This window comes from Manis pentadactyla, chromosome X, assembly GCF_030020395.1.
Source record: "Manis pentadactyla isolate mManPen7 chromosome X, mManPen7.hap1, whole genome shotgun sequence".
In the NCBI taxonomy this organism is placed as follows: Eukaryota; Metazoa; Chordata; class Mammalia; order Pholidota; family Manidae; genus Manis; species Manis pentadactyla.
The window spans coordinates 128,385,131-128,409,997 of NC_080038.1; the positions used below are offsets into that span (position 1 = coordinate 128,385,131).

General features: G+C 39.8%; 1 protein-coding gene across 1 annotated transcript in view; it reads right to left on the reverse strand.

Moving 5' to 3' along the window:
• The window catches only part of GPC4 (glypican 4), a 100,832-nt gene that overhangs the window by 17,762 nt on the left and 58,203 nt on the right, over positions 1-24,867 (reverse strand). Inside the window, exons 2-3 of the mRNA XM_036931193.2 lie at positions 17,735-17,893; positions 2,751-3,142 (exon numbers count right to left, since the gene is read on the reverse strand). Of these exons, the coding sequence (XP_036787088.1) occupies positions 2,751-3,142; positions 17,735-17,893 (551 nt within the window). The remainder of the gene's footprint in view (positions 1-2,750; positions 3,143-17,734; positions 17,894-24,867) is intronic.

Below are 24,867 nucleotides of genomic sequence, written 5' to 3' on the forward strand. Positions count from 1 at the left end.
TTTAACGCCTTTAGAAATGGATTTGACGCCTGAGTATCTTATTATTATGTCATTTAGATAATATACCCTAACTTAGTTGACGGGTTTGATTTCACTAAGCTTAGAAGCTCAGTAGCGAAGCAAAACATTTTAAACAAGTTTCCAATTACAAACACGACATTAAAGTAGTTAAAAATCAGTATTTTCAACTTAACAATTGGCAAGTAACATTAACTTGTAGTAGATTAAACACTATAGGTTGTATTCATTGTGTTTTTGTATAACAATGCAAGTATCTCTTCACAGATTCAGAATACGATGAATATAGAATAAGATGAATACAGAATACAGATTATTTTTTTTTAATGTTAGGATTATACTTAGAAAGCGACTTCCTCAAACAACTTAACAATACTAAAGTACACAGGAAATCTCTTTAAAAATAATTCACACCAAAAACAACTTCAGAAATTGACTATGACTCTTGCGTTTTAGGTCACGCACTATTTATGTGGTGAGGTGTGTTTGAATCTTAAGTGCAAAAGTCAATCTTATTGATTTCCCACAGTTAATTCTGAGAACCACTTCCAGGAGAATGCCACATGGCTCTCGCCCCTGGGAGCTGGGGTCTGGCAGACAACGGCAAGCCTTGTGGTCCCCCCATCTTCTAACCTGCAATGAGCTGTCTCTAAACCACATCCTCATTTCATCCACTGCCCTCCACCCCAAGCTTGGCAGGGGCTGGGGGTGGGGGGTGCCGAGGCGTAGTTTCTGGAATCTCAGTTCTCTAAAGGGACTCCAACCTTGCAACGTGAAGACAGGCTTGCAGCAGCCTGGTCTTTCTTCTCCAGAAGTCACTCAAAGGTGGGGAGGGTGAGGAGGGATGGTTAATGTAAAGAAACCACTTTTCAAACACTTGCAAAGAGCCTTCTCCTACGCACCAGCACCTTCCCTCCTATTCAGCCTAGGATGGACACAAGGACTTGCTGAAAGAGGGCCAAGGTATTAGGTAAACTACAAGGTAAATAACTTTGATCTGGACTAACGGTGCATTGTTTAGGGACTCTGACATGAGTGTTAGTAATATGAGATTAATAATGTAGGTGGACAGCAACTCAGGAATCAGATTATCCCTTTAATTATAGCCATCATCCTCCCACTTGCTCCCACCCGCACATGCACCAACCAATTTTTGCAATTTACAACGAAAATATCAGGAGGAAAAGGAGTGAACAAAATCATGCTGGGAAGAGTTGTTTCTTGACAGTTAATGGCCTAGAGATGAGAGGGAGAACAAATAAAACTGTAATAAGGAATGCAACCAATCAACTAATCCCCAATGCTAAGATGAAATATCATCTAAGAACTTAATTTTTCATCACCGAGAATTCTTTAGAATCTCTGTTTTCACTCTGGTGGATGTTGAGTCTCCTCTCTAACTAGGGTGACCATGAATCTTGGTCTTCTCAGGACAGTCCTGGCTGCTTATTACAAAATCAGTGTCTCATGTTGCCTGGGGATGATGGTTAATAAGCACCTCCTGGTTTAGAAAATAAGAATCCTGGTTTGGACAATAAATTATATGTTCACCCTAACTCTAAATCAAGTCCCTGATAGGCAATCAGGTTGATATTTTAGTGTTTATATTGTGGTCTGGTTTTATTTTGACCCCTCCTCCAGTCCTCAAAACAAACGGCCTAAGTAGAAGCTGCTGTCCTTAGGTCTCCAGACTTTTTAGCAATGGACTAAAAATTGACTTTTCCTTTGAGGGCCTAAAGATGTGGAAAAGCATTAAGATTAGTCTTGCAAAGATAACTATGCCCCAGAATATTCTACTTCCTCACTGGTATTGAGTCGTGAAAGGTTAGAGGTGGAAAGGTGCCTTCAAGAAGTTTTCAAATTTCATAGTTTTTTTGGGTGGGGGGCGGGGGAGGAGGGCAGAGGGCAGTGAGGGAGCCATAGAAACTTTTCCTCCTTGAAATCTTCCTCAAAATCCTACCACGTACAACTGAGGGAAGCACAGATGCTGAGTGTCACCCACCAGAGGACCCCACGATTCTCCTGCCTCTCCTCCAGGAGGCCCCTGAAGTACCTCCTTGGCTGGCTCCAAAGAACACAGTCTGAAAAATACTGGTCTAGTCCAATTTCTTTAATTTACAAACGGAGAAAATGTATCTCATGTAATCTGGTCTTGCCCACATATTACAATTTCATTCTCTCTCCTGGTAATTCTATAAACAAAGCTGCAAGTCAAGAGCGGTGGTCTACATTAATTGTCACAGAAAGTTCTGTCTTGTGAAGAGCTCTGAAGACACCTTAGAACAAGGAAACATGCGGTAATGGACGTTAAATACTTTCCTAGACTGTAACTAGTAGGCTCACAGTCACTCAGAACAAGCAAATGTGGAACCTGTCTGTGTATGTTTCTTTCTCTGGAGGGAAAGTAGAACGGAAGCCAATAACCAAATGGAGGTATTCAACCCAGTTTTAAAATGAAGGTTCCAAAGTGAACATACCTTCCACTTCTAAGTATAGCTACCAAAGAAACCACTGAAAAGAATGATAATGACATATGGAGATGTTCATTACGGTATTGTTTTTAACTGTATAATGTACATGTGTCTGGATACAAGTGTGGAAAAGAAGAGGCAATAGAAAAGAGATTGTTAATTGAGCCAAAGGAATTCTGATTTATTTTTCTACCTCTCCCAAATTTTCTTTTAAGATCAAATAAAACAAGACAAAAAACAGAGAATGCAAACAGCACTTACCACGGAGACTTTGCTCACTACATCTCTTGCAACTGCTAAGCCTTGCGCAAAAGTACGGGCTGCTACAAATGCACGGGTAACCTGTAGTTTCAGTTTCCGAGGGACGTCTCCAAAAGGCTTCAGCTGTTCGGTATACTTGCTCACGCATTCCAGATACTCATCTGTAAAGTGGTACTGGGAGTTCACCAGGCGGAACATCCGCTCCAGAAGGCGAGCCCAGAAGTCATTTAGCATTTCTTCCAGGTTCACGTTTCCCACCACATAGTAGCGCTTCAACTCTTCGAAGAGATCTTTGAATAGCTCAGAATTTTGCATGTATAAGTGGCCATATGTCTTCACAAACATGTCATTCAGAGATTTCTCTGCATTTTCAAGTAGTTCTTTGAAGAATTCTTAAAAAAGAAGAGAAAAGAAAAAGAAAAATGTAATTACCTAAGTGCTTTCTCAGGTAAATTTGAAAACTGCACACAAAAATAAAAACCCATAAAATTAAACTGGAAAACATGATTGTATATAGAGTGGCTTTCCTTTGGGGAATTTGGAATCTCTGATCATTTGTCAATGAAAGGAAACTAAGTCACTAAGTCACTTATAGATGTATCTACATCACAGAGGGAAAACAAAAGGAAATTTTAAATCGACAACTTCTCAGGCATCAATATAAAACACACACACTATCTCCTTTCTCATTCAGTTTTAAGGTAAATGAAGAGCTGTTTCCCATAACTTTTTACTGCAAGAATCTAAACCAAAGTTAATAATGCCCCCTAATTTCAACCTGACACCAGGGCAGGTCTTTTCAAAAAGTGTTTTACTTGGACATGAATTTTTTTTTTCTTTTCTTTCCATGATTATCTATATGACATTGAAAAAAAACTGCCCAAGAAATGCTTGTGGCCAAGAAACATGATGAAAACACCCCAAAAGGCATGCCAGTTCAATATTCTGAAAATAAATTCTCAGGTGTTCACTGTGACATTAGTACAAATTTGGGATATCCAAGTGACCTTGGGTTCTTAAAGGATTTGTGGAGTAACATGAGATTTCTTCCCAGTGTAACCTGAGAGAAAAAAAAAAAAGAAAAAGAGGGAAACGAAATGCATAATAGACTCAACCATAGCTTTGATATACTTATAAGACAATAAGGAAAAATAACTGAAAAAAATATGCAACAGTACCTGGTTATTTCATATTTATTTATTTGTCCACCACATACCCACAGCCTAAGTGTTAAAGATTTAATCTCTTAAGTACTAAAACCAAAGTACAAATGGCAAATTGGTTTTTCCTGAAGCTTTTCTCAGGAAGTTCAATCAAGAGGAGCTAACAGTGCGGAATTAACACTGTATCTATCAATATTAATCATTCTTAAAGAATCTATGCCTGGTACAAAAAACAAACACCTCATGGTATCAAGTTTATATACCAAAGCAAAGTATGAGGACCACATCAAATATGAACCTGCCTCTAAGAGAACACGGAACAGAAAAGTATGACGGACACTTCCTTCAAAGACAGACAAACATTAGCGAGCTCATCAAAATGCAAGAGCCCTACAAAACCATTCTCTTCCATGTTGGGTGGGCAAGTCAGAAGCTAAGAACTAATTCCAAGTAGTTTCTCAAACCCTGGACTGAAAACACCGAAGCCTGTGTGGCTCTCCTTACTTCTAAGAGAGTCCATACCTATGTTCCTAACATCACCACATGGTGCCTCGAGGCATGCAGCTAAAGCCCATAGTCCTCAGGGCTCCAGCTTTCCAACCATGCGTGTTTAGTTTGTGGATTTTTTTGACGGGTGGGGGTGGGGGCTCTCTACTTTTCCTTTTGTCTAGCTTTTCTTTCTACTACCATTTGACTTTTATTTCTTGGGCTTTCTTTAGAGAGAGAAAGGGAAATGGATTCCCTCTGAAGAGTTTTTTAAGGAACTAAAAGGGGAGCTGGTCAACCCCATTCAAGTGCACAGCCTGGCATTTTTACCCAAGTTGTTTACCTGCAATGAGGCCAGAAAGCACCCAAGGAGCTCCAGGAACCTTATGAAAAAAAAAAGTATTACTTAAGTCAGGTACCTGGAAAGGTTTCTGCTTCTCTCCAAAATCCCAAGTGCTGCTCAAGTGTGGCCCCACAACAGGCATGCATCATATCATCATCACTGGGACCCCTGTTAGAAAGGCAAGTCCTTGGGCCCCACTCTAGACCTACTGGATTAGAAACCCTGGGGTGGGACAAGCCACCTGTGACTCTGCTGTTTCCCTAAACTTTGAAAACCACTGCTCTGGCTGATGAAAACAACTCCCGTTCTACCTCTCACAAGCAACCACCAGCTCGGAGACACTGTTAAAATGTGAAGCATTCAGGGTAAAACATTAAGGTTTTAATTACGGGAAAATGGTTTTCCACTCTATTGCTTTTTGTTGCATTTTTGGGTAAAATTTCTTGATGATGTTTTGGGGATGAATTTTCTTGTGTGGAAGTGTCAAGGATGCAGGCAGCACTTTCTAGAATTCAAACTTGTGGGGTCTTGGGGCCAGAACAGAACAAGCTTTTCATACCTTGGTTGAATCACTAGTGCCCTTGCTAAGTGGTGCTGGCTCATCGGAGCTATCAAAGAAGACAGACTAAGTGGTGCATGTCCAGTGTGGTGCACTCACCGCACTCACATACTGGAAAAATATAGCTGGTCACTGAGATCAGTACGCAAGCCTTGTGTCAGTCCAGTGCTGTTAGTATTTCCGATCCAAAAGAGGAGATTCCAAAGGGAACCATAGGTCCTTCCCTATATTGGATACTTATTATATTGCTCACAAAATTGGCATACATAATGTAGTGTAGAAACGAAATGTTGAGAATTATTTGACTTGTGCTTTGATGACTCGTTACTTAATAATAATAACTTTCTGACTACTCACTTGAATTTCTAATGAATGGCACCTACAGTTGCACTGATTTTAGGGGTGGGGGCAGAGAGGCACATCAAGTTCAGTTTTAGTTTAAAACTTCTGGAAAATGTCAGAGTTCATCCTTTAGGCTTCAAAGTGCTCCAGGTCCAAGAAATGCTATGACACATTTTATAGAAAAAAATAAAACATTCTTAGAGTTCCTTATTCACATTAAGAGCCTATGGGTTGGTGTAGCTGTAGAGAATATAGCTACTTTGGGGTACAAGAGGAGGCCTGATTTTAAACCGGCTTGCCCTCTCAGCCCAGCAACCACCACGGGCCTTCATTTGTTTCCTGTAACTCAAACGCTGTCTAGGAAGATTGTGTGTGTGTGTGTTATGTTAATTTATGCTTTAAGAACTTAGCTTGGTGCTATATACATACTTGATTCTAATTCATTTTATCATTCAGAAAATTGAGTTACTATCCTTTACATTTTTAAAGACTAGTGTGGCAAGTAAGTTGCAAATGGAATAGAACAGAATAGAAGTTGCAAATACAAATATCATTTGAGTGGGCTAGATACTGAAATTGTGTTAAACTGATGTAGTAAGTTAAAATCTGATCATTTAATGTCTCCAAATGGCTACGCAATTTGACAAGTATGTACTGAGTGGCTATCATAGGTTCAAATCAAAGCACAGTTTTACCACACATTTCAACTTTCCTGCCCAATCAAACTGTAGTCAAAATTTCTAGAAAGACAAATTCCAACCAATTCACCTTTACTATGGGCCACTCTCCACCTATGGTTTTATGAGTGCAGCAGAGATTTTTAAAGCGTCTATGAAATTCTCAATGCTTCGTTTCATATAGTGTTCAAATATTCATCTATTTCACCTATGGAAATTAACAGAACAAAAGTCAAGGGATCCAAAGGACCCAAACTCATTTCTCCCTAGACTTTTCTTACTGGCCCCATTAAATGGGACTGTTCTACTATGCTTTTTGCCTCAGAGACCTTGTAAGGATGCAGACATAACTGAAATTCTAAAATCCATACCAATTAAGTACAATAGGAACCAAAGCAAAATAATGTGCTGCAAGGAGAAAAGGCAAAAAAAACCTTTTGCATCTGTTCCTCCAGTCAAACTAGCAGTGCTCATATGTTCTTGTTTAATTCTTTCACATCCTCCGTCCCCCTTTTCTTCCTATGACATTTCCTTCTATGAAGAGTAACAGAGCACAAGTCAGGTCCCGGTCCACAGCATCAATAACAACTTCATCAATTGCTGTTAATGCTCTTCTCTATTATTTCCCCCATGATTCAGAACTCAGGTTCTGGGTCAGATCTTTACTACTGTAGAACTATGTGGGCCTGAGACACCTAGCAACCATCCCTTCCTTCATCGTCATTATGCCTGAAGCCAATTATGAGACATTCAGTGCCAGTGAGGAGCAGTGTAAACCAGAATTCCACAACCATTAGAAGCTGAGTTAATTGGAAATTAGACCTCCCTGCAGCAACTGCTTGTCGTCATGAAAATGCTGCTCATGGAGTCTGTTTTAAGTGACGTTACTGGTGTCTGAAAGAAAGGAGATCATTTACAAGCATTTAGAATAGTGTCTGTGATCACAGTTTATTTTCCCTTCGATTTTCAGTTTGGAGGCTTCAGTATTTATGTACTAAGGATCAAGCAACTGCTTGCTGCTCCAAAGAGTTCATAAATGACCAGTCAACATAGGGAGGGAAATAAACAGTGCACCATGCTATGTATCTAAACCAGTGTGACACAGGGAGGAAAGCATGGGACCTGTCATTTGTGAGCTGTGCAGGTCTTGATTGGACAAAAGATCCAACTTCTCTGACCCTCTGTTCTGTCATCCATGAAATGGAGCTATTACTCCTCACCTCATATGGATAATACCTGGCACACAATAGATGCTCAATAAATAGACACATTACTGATTTCTCTCAGACTGTTCAAGTTGAGTTGACAATATCCACCATATCATAGATAAGTTTTCACAAATGCCTAAGGTGCCTAACTGGTTTTCTTGGTTTCACTGGAGATGGCTGGTAATTACAGGTATGCTTTGGTTATGTAACTATACTCCTATTATGTTAATGTGTGTGCGCAAATTAAGTACTAGCTTAAAACCTATACATGCTGAAGTTACTCTACAAGAAGATATGTCAAAGAAATAATCAATCTTCCCATGTTTTCTGCCGCCTGCTACTTCTATAGCTTTTCTTCTTCCTTCCTAATTACAACCCTTAAATAGAATTTGTGCCTCATATCGAATTTACCGAGTATCATAATTCTTCCAAGTGGTAAAGATACCTCAAGACAAATGCTGGGCATTGAAGCCACAGGGCATAAATCTGCAAAGAAGTAAAAAGCCAACCTTTTCAAACAATATTGCTTCTCTCTCACTTACCAACTTTACATTTCCCTGTATGGCCCCGGAAGATGACTGGTTAGCCAGAGACGGGTAAGATTCCTCAAGGGAGGAACAACCTAAGACAGGCAAGTCGCAGGGGGGCCATCAGGTGAGAAAATGGGGAGCAGCAGAGGTGAGGCTTAGAACCTCACCCCCCTGTTCTGAGAGAAATCTTCTGCATACGTGGATGTTTTATTGCCCTTGTCTAGCTTGGATTAAGACATAGTCTACAGGCACACACTTGATCATCTACATTTGCTCTCTTACAACACTAAACTATGTTTTCTACCTTTATCTTGTATCTACCTACCACTTCAGCATTTTATTAAAAATAATAATAATAAAGAGAGAAATGTGGTATCCACATATAAATCAAGTATAAAAATCAAATGAGTATTCATATTTGAACTGACTGTTTATAGTTCATAATGCATGAGCAAAACCGAAGGTTTCTGTGATGGCTGCCCTTGTACTGTTCACCATGCAAGAACTTATTCACTATGTAAGAATTTGTTCTCCATGTAAGAACTTGTTTGTTATGTCTCAGAAGATTAGAGACTGACGAAAATTAGGCTTGGGGTGGATTAATGATTGTGCATTGAGCATTGACTCCCCTATACAGAATTTTATTGTTGTTAACAACCATTTGATCAATAAATATGAGAGATGCCCTCACAAAAAAAAAAAAAGTATACACTTCCAATGGTAAAATAATAAGTAACCGGGATGTAATGAATATAGTCAAGATATTGTAACAGCTTGGTATGGTGATAGCTGGTACCCAGAATTGTCATGTATATAAATGTTGAATCACTATGTTGTACACCTGAAACTAATGCAATGTAATACCGTGTGTCAACTACCCTTCAATAAAAAAATAATTATCTAAAAAAAAAAATAGACACATTATTTGTATTATGTGAAGTGACATTATTGTCATCTTCAGAGTTTCTTTATATCTACAACCACTTAAAAAATCTTTTAAGGCTGGTTTTTACCTTTTATGGCAAGGTCAAATACTATTCATCTGGGAGACTGTAAATTAAGCCAAAGCTACTAGGAATCGTTTAAGAAGACCCAAGGCCTTATAAAACTGGGAGCAATTTAAATTTAGCCAAAGGAAATGCTTAATGGCTCTAGCTTCCAATGCTGTGAAATGTCCCAGACATCTATGCGGGTGGGAGCAATTAGTGAGTGAAAAACATGGAATGGAGAAATGTCAACCCAGGAGATTTTACATTATGTTCAGAGAGAATTTCATACATGTCACATATACACACAAAAAAATATCAGGACAAAGAATCAGGCGAAGAATCTAAGGGAAAGAGAATTAAGAATTGAGCATCTGGTCAATTCCAAACCTCCCCACATAGTTCATCTGTACACTACCTCCTTTGCCTGAAGCCTGTTCAGTAGAAGGACTGAGCTAGGTATTTTCCAGATCTAAAATGTGATTATTCTTAATGTCAGTAGTACCAATCTAACATGGGAAAAACTAGGATGTTAAAGCAAAACTTTTCCATACACAAGTTTTCTATGTAAATATCCTGCCTTTTTAAAAAAGCAGTACATCATGTACTTCTGGAACTTCTTCTATGCCCAGCCACTTGTCTTGCATCAAATAAACATTCAAAATTCTTCAAACAGGTCAAACGGCCCCCAGTTCTGCTATTAAATGCCATTAGTTACTCCTTTATAAACAACCGACTGGCTATTGATTAATGAGCTAGAATGCATTCTAGAATTAACCTATGACCTTAAGAGATTGGAAGCCCTCTCTATTCAATCCATTTGCTTGGTGCTATACATTACCACCTTGTATTTATATTATTAGGAAGCTGCCTTTGACATGTAAGGATTAATTTTGTCTTCACTGTAAAGGCTGTATTTCAAAGCCTGGCACAGCATTTAAACATTAAGTTACCACATGGACAAAATTCCTGAAAAAGAAGCATCCTTGTAAATGTTTTTCACAGTTAGGAAAGCTCAAAGACTTATACCCATCCATTGTTCTGCCCATGATGAAGTATTTAAGTACAGGTAATATAAGCACCTACAAATATAAGAAAAAAAGGACATTAAGCAAGTGTTTTACTGACTGCAACCAAACTGATCTGGTTTATGAATCTCCTCTTCCTTGGTCATTTTTCAGGAAAGTCTGTAGAAGTTTTTAACCCGCACTTTCTTGTATCTTGGTATAATGTCACTCCTCCAGAGTGCCTGCTAGGGCATGGTGCACTAAAGGACATGAACTTGACTACGGTTTGTCAACTGATAGCACATCACCAGACCTGTCCTAGGAGGACAAGACACTTAACCAGCTGCAGCCCCTATTAGGGGCCATTAACACACAAAAGGGTGCTAGGGGATCCTGTTGGAAGTAGGAGTAGCCCTTTCTTCCCAAGGTCAATGTTCTTAGTTCACGCACTTTGAAGGCTAGAGCTTCTTGCTACCCTGACCAGGGGACACAGGCTTGGTACCCTTAAGGTCCATCCCATTTGTACTAAGGGTACCCCCAGCACCAGCTAGACAATTCACTTAAGCAGACCCATATTCCTTCTCACACAAAAGAGTCCAGAGAAGATCACAGAACCCAAGAATGGACTAATAGTTACCAAAGGGAAAGGGACTGGGGACGATGGGTGGGAAGGGAGGGATAAGGGCGGGAAAAAAAGAAAGGGGGCATTACGATTAGCATGTATAGTGTAGGGGGAGCACGGGGAGGGCTGTGCAACACAAAGAAGACAAGTAGTGATTTTACAGCATCTTACTACACAGATGGACACTGACTGTGAAGGGGTATGTCGGGGGGACTTGGTGAAGGGGGGAGCCTGGTAAACATAATGTTCTTCATGTAATTGTAGATTAATCATACCAAAATAAAAAATAAAAAATAATATGTTGAGTGAAATGTAGAGACAATTGTGTTCACATATGTGTATTTCTGTGAGCAAACCTTCATGGGAATTTTGAACCATAAAACTCTATTTAAAAAAAAAAAAGAGTCTAGAGAAGGCAAAGGGCATGTTCAAGTAAGCTAGGAAGTGGGAGCTGCCATTCCAAGTGTCCCATATACTAACTTCTAGGTGGATCTATTGTATTTTATGGCCTCATATACAAACTTCATCATATAGTCTAGTCTATCTGCTCATGATCCAGTATCAACAGAAAAATCAGGACACAAAATAGCATAATCAGTTCTGATTCCAGTTTGGAAGGCTGTATATGTAGTACCTACATGCACACAAAAAAAGATGAGATAAATACAATGGTAATGATTGGGCATTGGGGACCAGGGTGACCTTTTCTTCAATGTTTCTTGGTTTTGTTCACTCAATTATTCAGTGACATTTTATAATCAGAAAAATAATATACATTTATGTTTTCAAAAGTTACTTCATTTCCCTCTCTTCTATTCACTCAACTTAATTGCTGGAGGCTTTGATGCATTTTTTTTACTTTTTCCAAATTGGGTCCAGGATACATTGTGTTACTTAAGAAAAAAACCCACACATTCTTTAAAAACATCACCAAAGCAGTTTTTACATTTTTCATTAAAAAATACAATTTTTCTTTATAAAGTACTCCTTTCCAGTTGTAGCAATCTAAGAAATATGGAAAGGTATGAAGAAAATATAAATTACCCATAATCCCACTGTTAAAGACAGCAACAATGTTTTATTGAATTTCCTTCCTGTCTTTCTCCTTTGATGATATGTAGTGTCACATGGTTAAGATCATACTGTATACCCTGGTTCCCATGTAACACTGTATGGTTAGCATAAAAATTTCCTGTGTGATTAAAAGCCCTTTAGAAACATCTTTTAACAACTACATACTTTGACACCATGAAGATCATCATGTAATCATTATGAAACACTTAGGCTGATTTCCTATTTTTCGTTATTATAAATAATGCTGTGATGAACACTGTTGTACATAAACCTGCATGCAGAGCTTTCGTTCTGAGATACCCAGAAGTAGAATTGCGGCATCAAAGGGTTTAAGAGCGTATTCAAAACTTCTGACATACTGCCAAACGGACCTCCAGAAAAGGTACGCCCATGTAGCACCCTCCTTGTTTGAGTCACATTTATTACAAGAGTTTCAATTGCTCTGCTAATTCTTTCAAGAGAGAGGGTGATGGAGATGGGCAGGGACAATAAATAAGAAAAGCCTGACTGGCTTGGGAATTCTCTCAGTCAATCAATCGGAGTCAGTGCTAGATCAAATGAGCCATTTTCTTTTTGCCAGGACAGACAGCCGCAATAGAGAGGGTGGGGCAGAGGTGGACAACATTTCAAACTCCCAGGCTCAAAGTGCAACGAACCAACAAAGCACATAAAAGCAGTTGAGCTGAAGCGCTTCCATTTATTTACTTGCCTCCAAACAGCTCGGATGCTTCTTGCTGATGCCATGCCTTCTTAAGAAGTCAAAGCTAACAGCAGAGCCCCACAGTGAAAGTGCTCAGGGCTCCCTGGAAGCTGCTTAAGCATTCTCAATCCCACGACATAGCCAGTGCTAGAGCCACAATTGGTCACACTTCAGATAACAACTCAAAAGGCACAAAACCTTTGTCAATACAGAAATGTGTTTTGTCTGCGCTCTTGATTTGATTACAGTAAGCTGGCAGGGGCTCATTCTCGTCAAGTTTCACAAAGAGATTATAAAAAGAATTAGCAAAAATACCCAGCATTTTAGTCTACTTCAAATGGAAGGACAAGAAAATAGAATTGTAAGAGAAAGAGTAGCAGTGCTTCCCAACTAAATCGAAGAGCATTAGCATGGTCTGGAAAGAACAGTGCATTTTTGCAGAAAGGCCACAGGCCTAGTGTCTTTCTCTGTAGTTCAGTAGCTACTCTTCCTGTGAAATGTTGCCCACTGCACTGAAGCAGACATTCAAAAAAGCAAGATAAAAAAAAAAGCCCTGAATGAATGAAATCCGAGGTGAGGATTAAAAAACAACCCTATATTGTCATGTATGTTACACAATTCTACAACACTGAATGTGAGGATGTTTTAAGACTTTTTAAAACAGAAGAGCCTTCTTAGTTAAGTCAGTATGGCTGTGCACAGGACAATAACGACACCACAGGGTTCAAAAATACTTCAGGTCAGGGTTCAGGAAAATTCCAGAAATATCAGCTTAGCTAATGGCCATGAAGCTTAGTTGGATTTTTTTGTCTTTGACAGTGAGTGGCCAGCTCACTCCCACTGAGGTCATAACTCTGGTGGACACACAAACTCTAATGCCATTAACTCACTGAGCTTCCTTCATGGCTCTTCTGACTGGCCCAGGAAAGTAACAATGGCCAGTAGGAAATATGGAAAATTTTCAGTCAGTGATTAAAATACAGATTTGGCTAAATCTGAGGAGTGCCACATGCCCTGCCTTTGTGAAATGATAGAAAACAAGGGTGCTTGAGTGCTTAAGGGAAGGGTGGCCACACTCTGATTTACACTTGGCCCATGCAGATAGATGGGACAGACAATTATTTCTTTTATGTGCGTTTTAAGTTAATTCAGAAAATTTCTACTCTTATTCAAGTTAACAAGCTTCAGGCTCATGGGAGGGTTTTCAAAGACCTGGTGAAAGTAGCGGAGAGTTCAGAAATGATAGGAGGAAAATAGAGGGTACCAGACAGGCAGCTAATTAACATCTTATAAGACCTTTCACAAAAGCAGCTGGTCTAGTTTAGAAGATTCACAGAATGTTTTTAGAATTGAAAGGGTCTTTGAGAGCATCCAGCTCAACCCCTTCATTTTATGGATGGGAAAACTGAGACCTGGTTCATTGCCCCGGGTCATAGTGGGTTCACAGCCCAACCAGATGGACAATTCAGTGTGCTCTGCCTCCTGTCCAACGTTACTGCATTTGCTCCTAAAATGACAAATCAAAGGAGTTTTCCCACTGGACTAGCATCAGACAACATCTTTATTTCTTTAAGATTTCTTTAACATGCAAAATATCTAGCGAACAATGTGATTTGGGTAGATGTTAAGCAATAGACCTTCACAGTTGTTACATCATTTTTACTATGCAATTCAGAAATACATTTCACATGTCAGCACTAGTCTTCTTAGTCTACTGGGGTTGTTTGATTTAACTATGCTTCATTAAAAACGCCTAGGCTCTCACAAAGTGTGACATTTTGGGGTGGGTCTTTATGTTGTGGCCCCAAAACACGGATTATGCCCTACTTGTATTATTTCTATTCCCTCTGCCAAGCAATTCTTTCAAAGCCCCATGAACTGAGCATCTGATTAGCATATTCATAAGACAACTGATTCAGCTATGTTAATTAGCAGTTGTAGTTAAAAGGGAAAAAAAAATCCCAGAACCCGCCAAGAGGGGGAGCACCTCGCTCTGTCACTACCATTTTCTGGTGCTTTGTCTCCAGGCTACGATGGTAGGTTTCTGGTATTGAATATCCTAAATTAGAAAGTGAATAAAGATTACAGTGTAGGTCTTTAAACTCAGATGCACAGGTTTAAAATATGGGAAACCTGGGAACTGGGAAGAAGGGGATGTGAGGTGAGGCCTAAGAGGGCAAGGTGAGGCCTAAGAAGGGTTCCATACTTCACTCAGGTCTGAACCGCATGCACACATGCAGTTTACTACTGAAAAACTGATTTATAAACTACAGTCTCTTTAGATGTGCCAACAATAGAAAATTAGACATGTAGAACAAAAAAGGACCTTAGTGAGAAGGGCACTGGCTCCAAAATGCCAGAGCTGACACTGGAACCCTGACTGGGGCTCATCGAGGCAGAATAATGGAATATTGGAACAATGAGATGATTTCTGATTAAAATAGGCCAATCCCCTAAAAGCTGCCAAACTTTATTTTTATTGAAAAGTTTGTAAAAATTCATTGTTCCTGCCTTAGAATGAAGTGGTATCTCATAAACATGCCTAAAATTTGATGATAGAGGAAACAGCTTAGGCTCAGGGTCACTACTTCAAATTTATACCTTGTAAGGTTTGAGGTGGCCAAAGACCCTCCTTTTAAGTTGTTTGACCCCAGGTGCTCCCACATGTCCCTTCGCTATTTCCCCAGTACTTGCCCTCTGCCTTCTTGGTGCAACCTTGTTGCCCCATCTTGGTTCACCAACCACTGTCTTGTTACTCTGCCCAACTTACTCTCTTCTGTTCACCTCAACAGCCTGGGGTTTCACTTGTGTAATGGCTTAGGCAATTCTTGGACCAAAGCACCCCACCCTTGGATTTCTGAGAATCAAGACAGCCCCCATACAATTTCACTCAACATCCTCTTTAGGCCTTGAGGACTGCTGGCAGGTGCTACTTGCCATCCTTAAAAACCAAACCAATCAATAAATGCAACACCCAACTTGATGGCAGTTTGCAGGATAACACTCAACTGAGGTTTTACCCTACAAAAGCATTTAAGTGCCTCAGAAAATCTGACTTGGAGGAAATAGGCAACGAATCCCAGCATTGTGCTCATCTCCAGACCAAATACATTTCAGCTACTACTCCTCGTTCAAAAATAATTATGCTATCTTTATTTTTAATTTGAAGTCAGACGAAACAAACTGGAGTTTCATAATCATTTTTCAGGACCAGTTTTGAAACTGATAAAGACACAGTGTCAACACATTTGTTGAATGTGAGGCCTGGTAGGGAAGGGCAAGAGAACTGGTTTTCTGTCTTCTAAAAAAAACATTATACTAACACTTACTGATAAAGTTTCTCTGTATGGCTTTTTAAAAACTGCACATTGGAATCCTACAAGCAATGCTATAAAACCATGGGGAGGCAAGAAGGGGAAAGAGTAGCTAAACCATCAAGCCCACAGGGAGAAGAGGCCATTAATGTCTGTGGGCTCCACACCAGGAAGGGGCGCGTCTAACAAGAAATGGGGTGACTCGGAGGAGGCGCCCTTGCAACTTGCATTATCTCCACTACATCATGCTACTAACAGGCTAACCATTCCTGAAGAGCAGGATTTCTCCCTTCTAAATGCCATTATTAAACCCCCAAGTGGTCATTTTTAAATATCAGCATCTCAAATTTTCAAAGATGAGCATTTGACTATCTTTGTAAATATTCTCATCAAAGTTAAAAGAAAATGCCTTGGTTACTGTCTTGACTTAGAAATGCCATAGTAAAAGAATACCATTCTTTTCATTAATTATACTAATCATTTAGTGACCAAGAGAGACAGAGGTGGTCTAATGATGCCTTTTGACAGGTAACACCCATTTTCATGTGGTGTTAATGTATTGCCAAATAATCTTTACAGTTACACAGTGGTGTGTTGGGGGATATGGGATAGTAAACAGGACCTGTGTGTGTATAATTTCCATCTACCCAGAGAAAGGAGATAAAATTAAAACTAAACACAATTTGCATAGCAAGTACCCATTTGGAGCACCATAAATGGTAAGCCACATAGAAAAAAATTTTACTTCAACTACATTGCAAATTAAATATGCATTCATGGTCTAGCCTGGGAAGCTAACTAACACTTATTAAGTTGGCTATAAGTTTCAAATAAATCTCAAAGCCAACATTTAAAATACAACCTGTTCTTTAGCTGGGGACTGCCTTATCAGCTATATCAAATCTAATTTAGTCCAACGTCTCACCATGGTAACAAGCCCTTTGCAGAAATACTCAAAGACATTTCACATCTCGAAAATTTGCCTTGTACTTCTCCACCACACATAATGTCAAGAAAAGCATGCTTCAAAGGTACTATGTAATTAGAGTGGCCTTTAAAAGAGGCACAAAGGAAATCATTCCTATTAAAATTAAATCTACTTCATAACAATCTTCAAACTGACTGAACAACACCAGAGAGAATCCTGAGGTGTTTGGGACCCCATACTCTATAGTTTTTAAAGTCTGTCATCTGTAACGTTGCTTCAGATATGATTGAAGTGCCTCTCATTTGGCACATCTTGGCCATCTCTTCACTACTAAAAGAAAGCATGCATGTTAGAATTCATGTTTAGCACAGGGGATTGAAATGGGTTCAGCTGTAGCTCTATATGGTGGCTCACCATGGAGAGACTAAGCCAAAGCCCCAGCTAAAATGAGTCCAGGGATGGAGCCCAGCTTAATGCAGACTACAGGAGAGTAGCTACTTCTGGATCACTGCTGCATGGAAAGTCAAGAACTGAGCTTTAATCCTGTCTGCTTTCTACAGTTGCTAGGAATGCTGGTTGTCTCTGAGAGATCCATTTTGAAATTAATTTGAAGTCCAGCATCTGCAGAATCTCTACGGTTATTTTGACTAAGTTTTCAGATGCCTGCTTTTTATTAGGGAGATTTTTTTTTAAGTGACTTGCGTCAACAACACTATTCTGTGCTCACCCAAGAAACTAAATGAAAGCACTGAAACCACTTTAATCCGTTTTTTGGCTCCTTGTGACCATATTTCCATAATGCCTACCATACAGCTTCTAGTACATTCAGAAGGATTTTAGACATAACTCTGTAGGGCTAACTTGCCCCAGGATCCAACAAGGAGAGCATCTTGGGAGAAAAGTTGAGCATTGAGAGAAGAGAGGAGCTCTGAAAAGGCAACTGCACAAACTTAACACTTAAATGTGGCTTCAATGAGAAGTATAAAACAAATTAGAGAACAAAGCAAATATCGACGCTTACTTGGACCATGATTCCAATACATACCATCAAACTTCTTGTAACGGGAAGCAAAGACGGCTTGCAAGTGATTGCACTGCTCACTGACCACACTTTTGAAATCATCTTTACTTTGCAAGCTGTACTTCTCCTCCATCTCTTGGGAACAGCAGGTATAACCCTGGGGACAGACCTTCAAATGATCACCTGGAAGATAAAACATAGGGCAATCAACCTTCATTCTCATTCCCCAAGTCCAAGAGGAAAGAATTTGACTTAGGCCACACTCTTGCGCTTCATTTCCACCTGTGAAGTTCCTGCAAAGGCCAAGGCATCGTGTGTATTTGAAGAGTTTCATTGAACTAAAAACATGTATTCCCCTCATGGAGAAATAAAATAATAAAGCCACTTCCCAAAAGACTAAAGAACTTTCCAAGATGGCTACACCACAGGAAAACTGATGTGGCCAAAGAACATGTTATCATTTAGTATCACCTGAAATCTCTTTTCTATGCTAAATACTGTACAAGTCATGCAAAGAGAGAGTTTTCCTAGCTTTGGGAGTTTACACTCTGAGAGAGGGTATCCCTTATTTATAAAATATGTGACTGCAAACAAGAACTGAGGAAATTTATGAGCAATACTTACACTGTGGGGAAGCGGAGGGAAAAGCACATTTCAAGGGATTGTCAGCCAGGAGAAAATCATAGAAGTTCAGGTAATTTGAACCCATGATAAGTCACAAAGGGTGATGTGAAACAATCTTCAAATTCTGAAGATTTTTCTTGTCCAGCATCTGTGCAGATGTTAGACACTGTATTGACCTTATGGTTCTTATGATGAGTAGCCACTCATCCCAATAGAGACTAGTAAGAACAAAAATTGTGCTTTGCAGAAACTATACCTCTACCTCATAATACCAAGACACGAGGTGCTATTCAAAAATAAACCCCACTAGGTACTATCACTTTAGTCATTCCAATATTAAGTGGTGTGGTACAGGTAACTCTAGCATAGATTTATACTGTTTTTCCAGGGATGCATTTCCATCGGTCCTTCTGCTATTGCTGTCCAAGTCACAGGTAAGACAAAGGGTCTGCAAAGACTCAAGAGCTCAGGAACCCAGGAATGAGTAGGTTGGAGACATTTGAACCTGTCCATGGCAAGCATATACAATAAAGGGATAGAGAATGAGAGCCAATCCTTCTGACAACACTAATCATGGGTTATGAACCAGGCCATGAGCTGGCCATTGCTGCTCCTTGGCTGTGTGTGCTGAGAGGAAATAAACCCATGAAAGGCAGATATCAAAATGGCTTTGGAGAGATGGCATATTTCCGATTAAAAATGGGTTGACAACTTATTTGACTAAATTATTGTCAACTGCATATACACAAACAATTACATAATCATATATTCATTCCTGATCATTCTTCCTTCCCGGCAATTAAAAAGTCAGGAGAATTGTTACTGCAGACCAAAAGGGGTATGCAGCATTAAAGGAAGCTAGGGAAACAGTCTTCAAATGACTTCCTCACCCAGAAACTGCTGAAAGTTTCTTATGGCATTTTTGAAACCCTAGGTCAACACGTGATTCTAACAGAAAAAGTGTGTGGGGGGGGAGCAATTGTGAGGCTGCAGAATATATCTCATTAGTGCAAGAAGGGTTGCTAAGGCTCAGTTTTCTGGAAACACCTTTGTTACAATCAAAAACAAAACTCCCTCTCTTCACTGGCTTAACAAGTTCATAGCAGGCCTTGGGTACTGGGATGCATAATTAACAGAGAGACAGCCAACTGTCTCCTGTAGTGGTACTATCACTTTAGTCATTCCAATATTGAGCTAGTACAGTCTCAACCCATGAAATAACACGAAGGAGACTGACTCATACAGTTCTCGCTGCAGCTGTATTAAATAATCTTATCACTTCACAGAAAATTAATTGGAATGCTGAGAATGAGAACTTCAGACACACAGGACTATTTAAATGAATTACGGTAACAGAGCAGCTGCTTTTTAAGATTCTCATGGGGCGAAAGTTCATCGCGTACTGGTTTTCAAGCACTTGCAAAGATTCTGTTGTGGATGCATTGAATTTCCAAGGCAAAACAATTGACAAGTTTGGAAAATGACCTATGTTCACCTAATCTTAACAGGGTTCACACATATCAGTCACTTATTGCATCAAGAGAGGCTCCTAAATCAAGGAAAAGCAACCCTTTTCCCACCCCCCAATGTGCACGCACGCCCACACACATACACGACCTGAAGCCAGAAAATGTGAAGAGACAGCAGGAGAGGATAATTTTCTACAGTTAAGAAGCACTAGATATTGAGGGTTTGAACTTACCCACAAGAATTTTACATTGAGGGGACACCCTTCAAAAATGGGTAACAGTAGAAGTTCTACTTGGTGACGTGCTCAAAGCAGACAGCACGGTTTACACGGGCACCCATAAAAGGCCAAGCACGGCCCATGCACCTGCCCAGTTCACAGCCTTGGGGGCCCTCAGCAGGACCTTATGGAGACCTGCTTGTATCTGAACGTTCGTTCGAGTACATCTTTGTTTTGGCAACAGCTAATAAAAGAGAGTACCCCTTCATTTTAGAGAAGATCTTTCCAGGAAGACTCTGTCTAATGGTAAAAAGGCTTGCCTTGTGCAAAGGATGACACATGGTAGAAACCTGGCTAGTACTTCTGCTGGTAAAGCCATCTTCCTCTCAGTGCAAACAAGCCCACTCCAACCTGCCACTTTTGCCCATATAGCCTCGAATGTACCACTTATTCCATCTGTATTTCTAGAGAGCATTCCTTGAAAACGTGACTTGACATTCTTACCAAAAGCCCTGACTGAGACACATACAGTCCAAAACACACTTGGAATTAAACCCGAGGACATACTTAGGCTACTAGGGATTCAGCGCCATAACCAAGTTTCTGATGGAAAGAAAGTACAAGGAGGAAATGCGGGACAATCTTGGAAATGGAATTATAGCTCTGCATTCTGTTAAGAACTCTAGCAACTCATTTGGTTTTTAAAACCTGAGTATTTTTACTTTCAGCACCAAAAATGGTTCGGTTTAGTTAAAATCCAAGGCATGCGTATTACTTGAAAGACATTGTTTTGTCTGAGCCTGCTTCTGAAATGCTGTGGCTGAATGATAAGTGCCTTTTCTTTATGGAGATCTCTTCTTTCTGAACCTGGGGACCCTATATACTTCTCATTTATGGAGGGTGTCACAATTTTTTATTTAGGCTGAGAGCGTTGAGCACAGGAGGAACAAACTGGTATGGGACGGGGACAACCACTGCAGGCATTGCACTGGGCATGAGCATTAAAAACAAAAAGGTCCCAGGTGATTCTGAAATATACCATAAGAATTATTATTTGAAAGGCTTAAGCATCAGTGCCACAGATGAGCCAGGAATAGTAAACAATCCAATAGCTCAAGTTAGCAGTGGGTTATGATCCACAACTATAGTTTGAGCTCCTTTTTCCCTAACTCCTCCTCCCTTTTTCTCTCCTAGTAACACTTTCCTGTCTGCTTTCTACTCTTTTACACTGTCCATACTGGTCTTTCTTGCCCCACTCCACCCACCTCTTTTAACTGCATCCTGAAACTGAGGCATTTTTTAAATTTGCACTTGTTGAGTATTCCCTGTTCTTATTTGAAAAAGCAGGTGAACTGAAAGCTTTATAGTTTTCTAAGGATGCACCTAAATTAAGTTGCTTTTTGTACATGGTCCTTGATTAGTTTTTTTCTTTGTGGGTCAGTGGCCCTTAAGAAAAAAGGTCCCCTCGCCCTGTCCTCGGAGGCTTGGATAAGATTCAATGAAGCATGCTTTTAAAGCTTAACTCTAGGGCATTAAAAAAAAAATCACTTGAAAGAGCCAAACTTTCTCAATCACACCAGCTCTATGTAATTTCTCTTTAGTCTAATATCAATGCCTTAGTTTTCAAAGCTGAGCAAAGATAATCACAATAAATTACTACTCAGTCCTGCCGAGTGCGTATTGGTTCTTTTTTCAAGCCACTTCAAATCAATGGTTAAAGAGGTAGGCATTGAATCCAAGGCACCTACTCCATCCTTTAACAGAACTTTGTGGTGAGCTATCTGTGCAACTGTGTTTTCTCATTTTATCTCATGTATTCCTCTCACTAAAGGCTGGCCCCGATGTACACACGCGACGCAGCTAATGTCTGTTGATTTGAAGTTGCTCATAAGCCACCTTCCCGTAGTGAATGTTAGCAGTGGTGGTTAGGTTCTCAGGCCAGTCCTTAGCTTATTTACTACTAACTTGACTATTTTTAACTCTATCTCAGTCTTCTACATCTCTCTCAGAAAGTTTATTTTGAAGTCCAACTAGATGCCAAGAAAATATTCTCTCAGGTTCTCACATGTTTTTTGAGGAGATGGTGGTAGAGAAATACTTGTAGTTACCGCTAGGTGTTAGCTTTCTGTACCTGTAGGAGATAAAGCATATCTCTAGTGATGACGCCCCCGGAGTCCTCAATAAAGGAAAGGGCAGCTAGAAACCTTTATGGGACACGGGGGCAAAGAACCCAGGCTTGTAAGGCAGACATATTCTGTACCCCAGTGGATTTTGCCAATAAAGCAAACAAATGTCTTTGGTAAATAACAGAGACATCAACTACACGCCATTTAAGAAGAACAGACTGGAAAGCACTTTGGAAACCGCAGATGTAAGAGGCTATGATTTTGCACTGGCCTTTGTTGCAGAAACTGAGCACCTCGCTTGGGTTTCCAAGAAATCTTAGCTCTTCACGAGAAGTTTTTAAAATATGATTTTAAAAGGTTCCCAATACTTAACACTATTTGGATCTGTCATTCTGCAGGGCTAGTCCAGGAGTAAGAAGACTGATCTGGGGAGCTGGGATCTGGGCTTGAGTTGAGTTGGGTTTAAGTCCCAGCTCTATGTGATTCAACTGCAGGCTCTTGGGAACATCACTTACCCACTTAAGCCTAAAAAAGCCCTTTGTAAACAAGGAAGTATTATGTAACAAATAAAGAAATGAAGAACATGTATTATCCCCCATGGACTTACTGAAGTTCTCCATGAAGAGGCTTTCCTGACAACTTGAATGAGGAGAGGGAGAGGGAGAGAGGGGCCAGGAGGGCAGCACCTTCTCTCCTGCAGCTAGTTCAGAAAAATTTCTTGTGGGAGGTGGAATTTAGGAATGAGGACAGCCAAAGAAGAGGAGTTAAGCAGCATGCCTAAGAGATGGTGAACTCATGACTAAGCACGGACATCTAAAGGACCATCAAAAGCAAAGCCTTTGGAACATAACGAGACGTGATGATGAAATTGAATATGGTATCCTGGAGAGGAGCCTGGAACAGGAAAAGACCTTAGGGGAAAGCTAAGGAAATCACAGAAACTCATATGTGAATGTTCATAGTAGCATTGTTCATAATAGCCACATGGCCATGAAGGGATGGGTAAACGAAATGTGGTATATATCCATACAATGGAGTATTATCCAGCCATTAAGGAGGAATGAAATTCTGGGTATGTCTTACAACAGGACTGAACCTTAAATACGCTATGTTAAGAGAGCCAGTTACTGAAGTCCATGTATTGTATGACTCCATTTATACGAAATATCTAGCACAGATCAGTCTATAGAGCCAGAAAGTGGATTGGTGGTGGTTGCCCAGAGGGTGGGGGGTCGGGGACAAGGGGTGGGGGGTGAGTTGAGGATTTAGAAATAAAGGGCAATTACAGCTCAAAGGTGTGGAATTTCTTTCTAGGATGATGAAAATGTTTTAAAACTGATTTTGGTGATGGATGCACAATTACGTGACTATATCAAAAGCCAGTGTACATTTGAAATGGGTGAATTGTTTGGGATATGAATTATACCTCAACAAAACTGTTAGTAATAAAAATGAAGGAAATCAGAATCAGGTATAGACTAGTTAATGAGGTTTATCAATTGTGACAATGTCACACGCTAACAAAGTGTTAATGAAGAAGCTTGGGTATAGGGTACAGGAAAACTGTGCTAGCCTCCCAACTTCTGTAAATTTAAAACTCTTCCAGAATAAAAAGTTAACGAGAAGAAAAAAAAGGCTTCAGTTTTTCAAGTAAAAATGATAAAAATGTGCAGGGAATGGGGTAGAGGGGGGACACTTTCATCAGGCTTTTAAAAATATAAATACTTGATGTAATTCTAATCATGGGGAGCTATGTTAAGCTATTATTTGTGGGGATAATTTCTCAAATAATCCCTCAATTGCTACTTTACTCTTTTTATAATTTTTCTTTGTTCTGAAGCTAAAACAATTCCTTGCCATTGGTCTAAAGAGCCGCTGAAGTTGTTTCTGTTCACCTTCTACATCTAAATTCATGTAGCCACAAAGTGAGCTAAAATGCAGGTTGCTGTATAACTCCAGCCTCTCTGAGCCACCTAAGAATCCCTGGGGGAATATACAATCCTCTGCTCCCTGGGAACAAAGAAAGAAAATCTCTGAAGGTTTTTAATAATCCCAGGGAAGTGGGGAATGTACACATTAATCCATCCTCCCCCTCCTTGCAAAAAGGAGTGAAATTACTGCATATAATGTGCTATGCACATTGAAAACCTGAAGTCACTTGGCCTAAACCTTAATAATAAAGCACATAAATTACAGTCATTATGCAGATGTATGATTTGAGATAACCTACCAATCAGGAGGAGAAATGCAGTTAGTTACTATTTTGTAAAACCTTGCCAAAATATAGCTCTGGAGAGCTTAAGACTGCCAATTATTTTTAGGTCCACTAATCCTGCAAGGTAGGACAGTGAAGGCCAATCAGAAACATACATTTCAAAACCAGTTTCATTATATTTCTCTAAGAACAGTCCTCTAAGTGTAGTTGGAAGAGTTAGAGTTGCTACTTTCTAACTCCACACTTCATTTCAATGAGCTTGAAACAGCTTTAAAATCCGCTCCAGATAAAAATCAAGCAAGGCTTTTTATTGCTTTTTAAATGACCGGTAAATTATGAACCAAAGTTTATTTATATCTGGCAATCTTAGAACCCCATTTTAAAAGCCCCAAAGGTTTACTGAAGTAAGGCACATCAACCAAAGTGCATGAATAGCCTGAAATGCACTTTACCTTATGTTACCATCACTTTAGAGTAGTACCTGGAGCAATGGCAGCTATTGGGC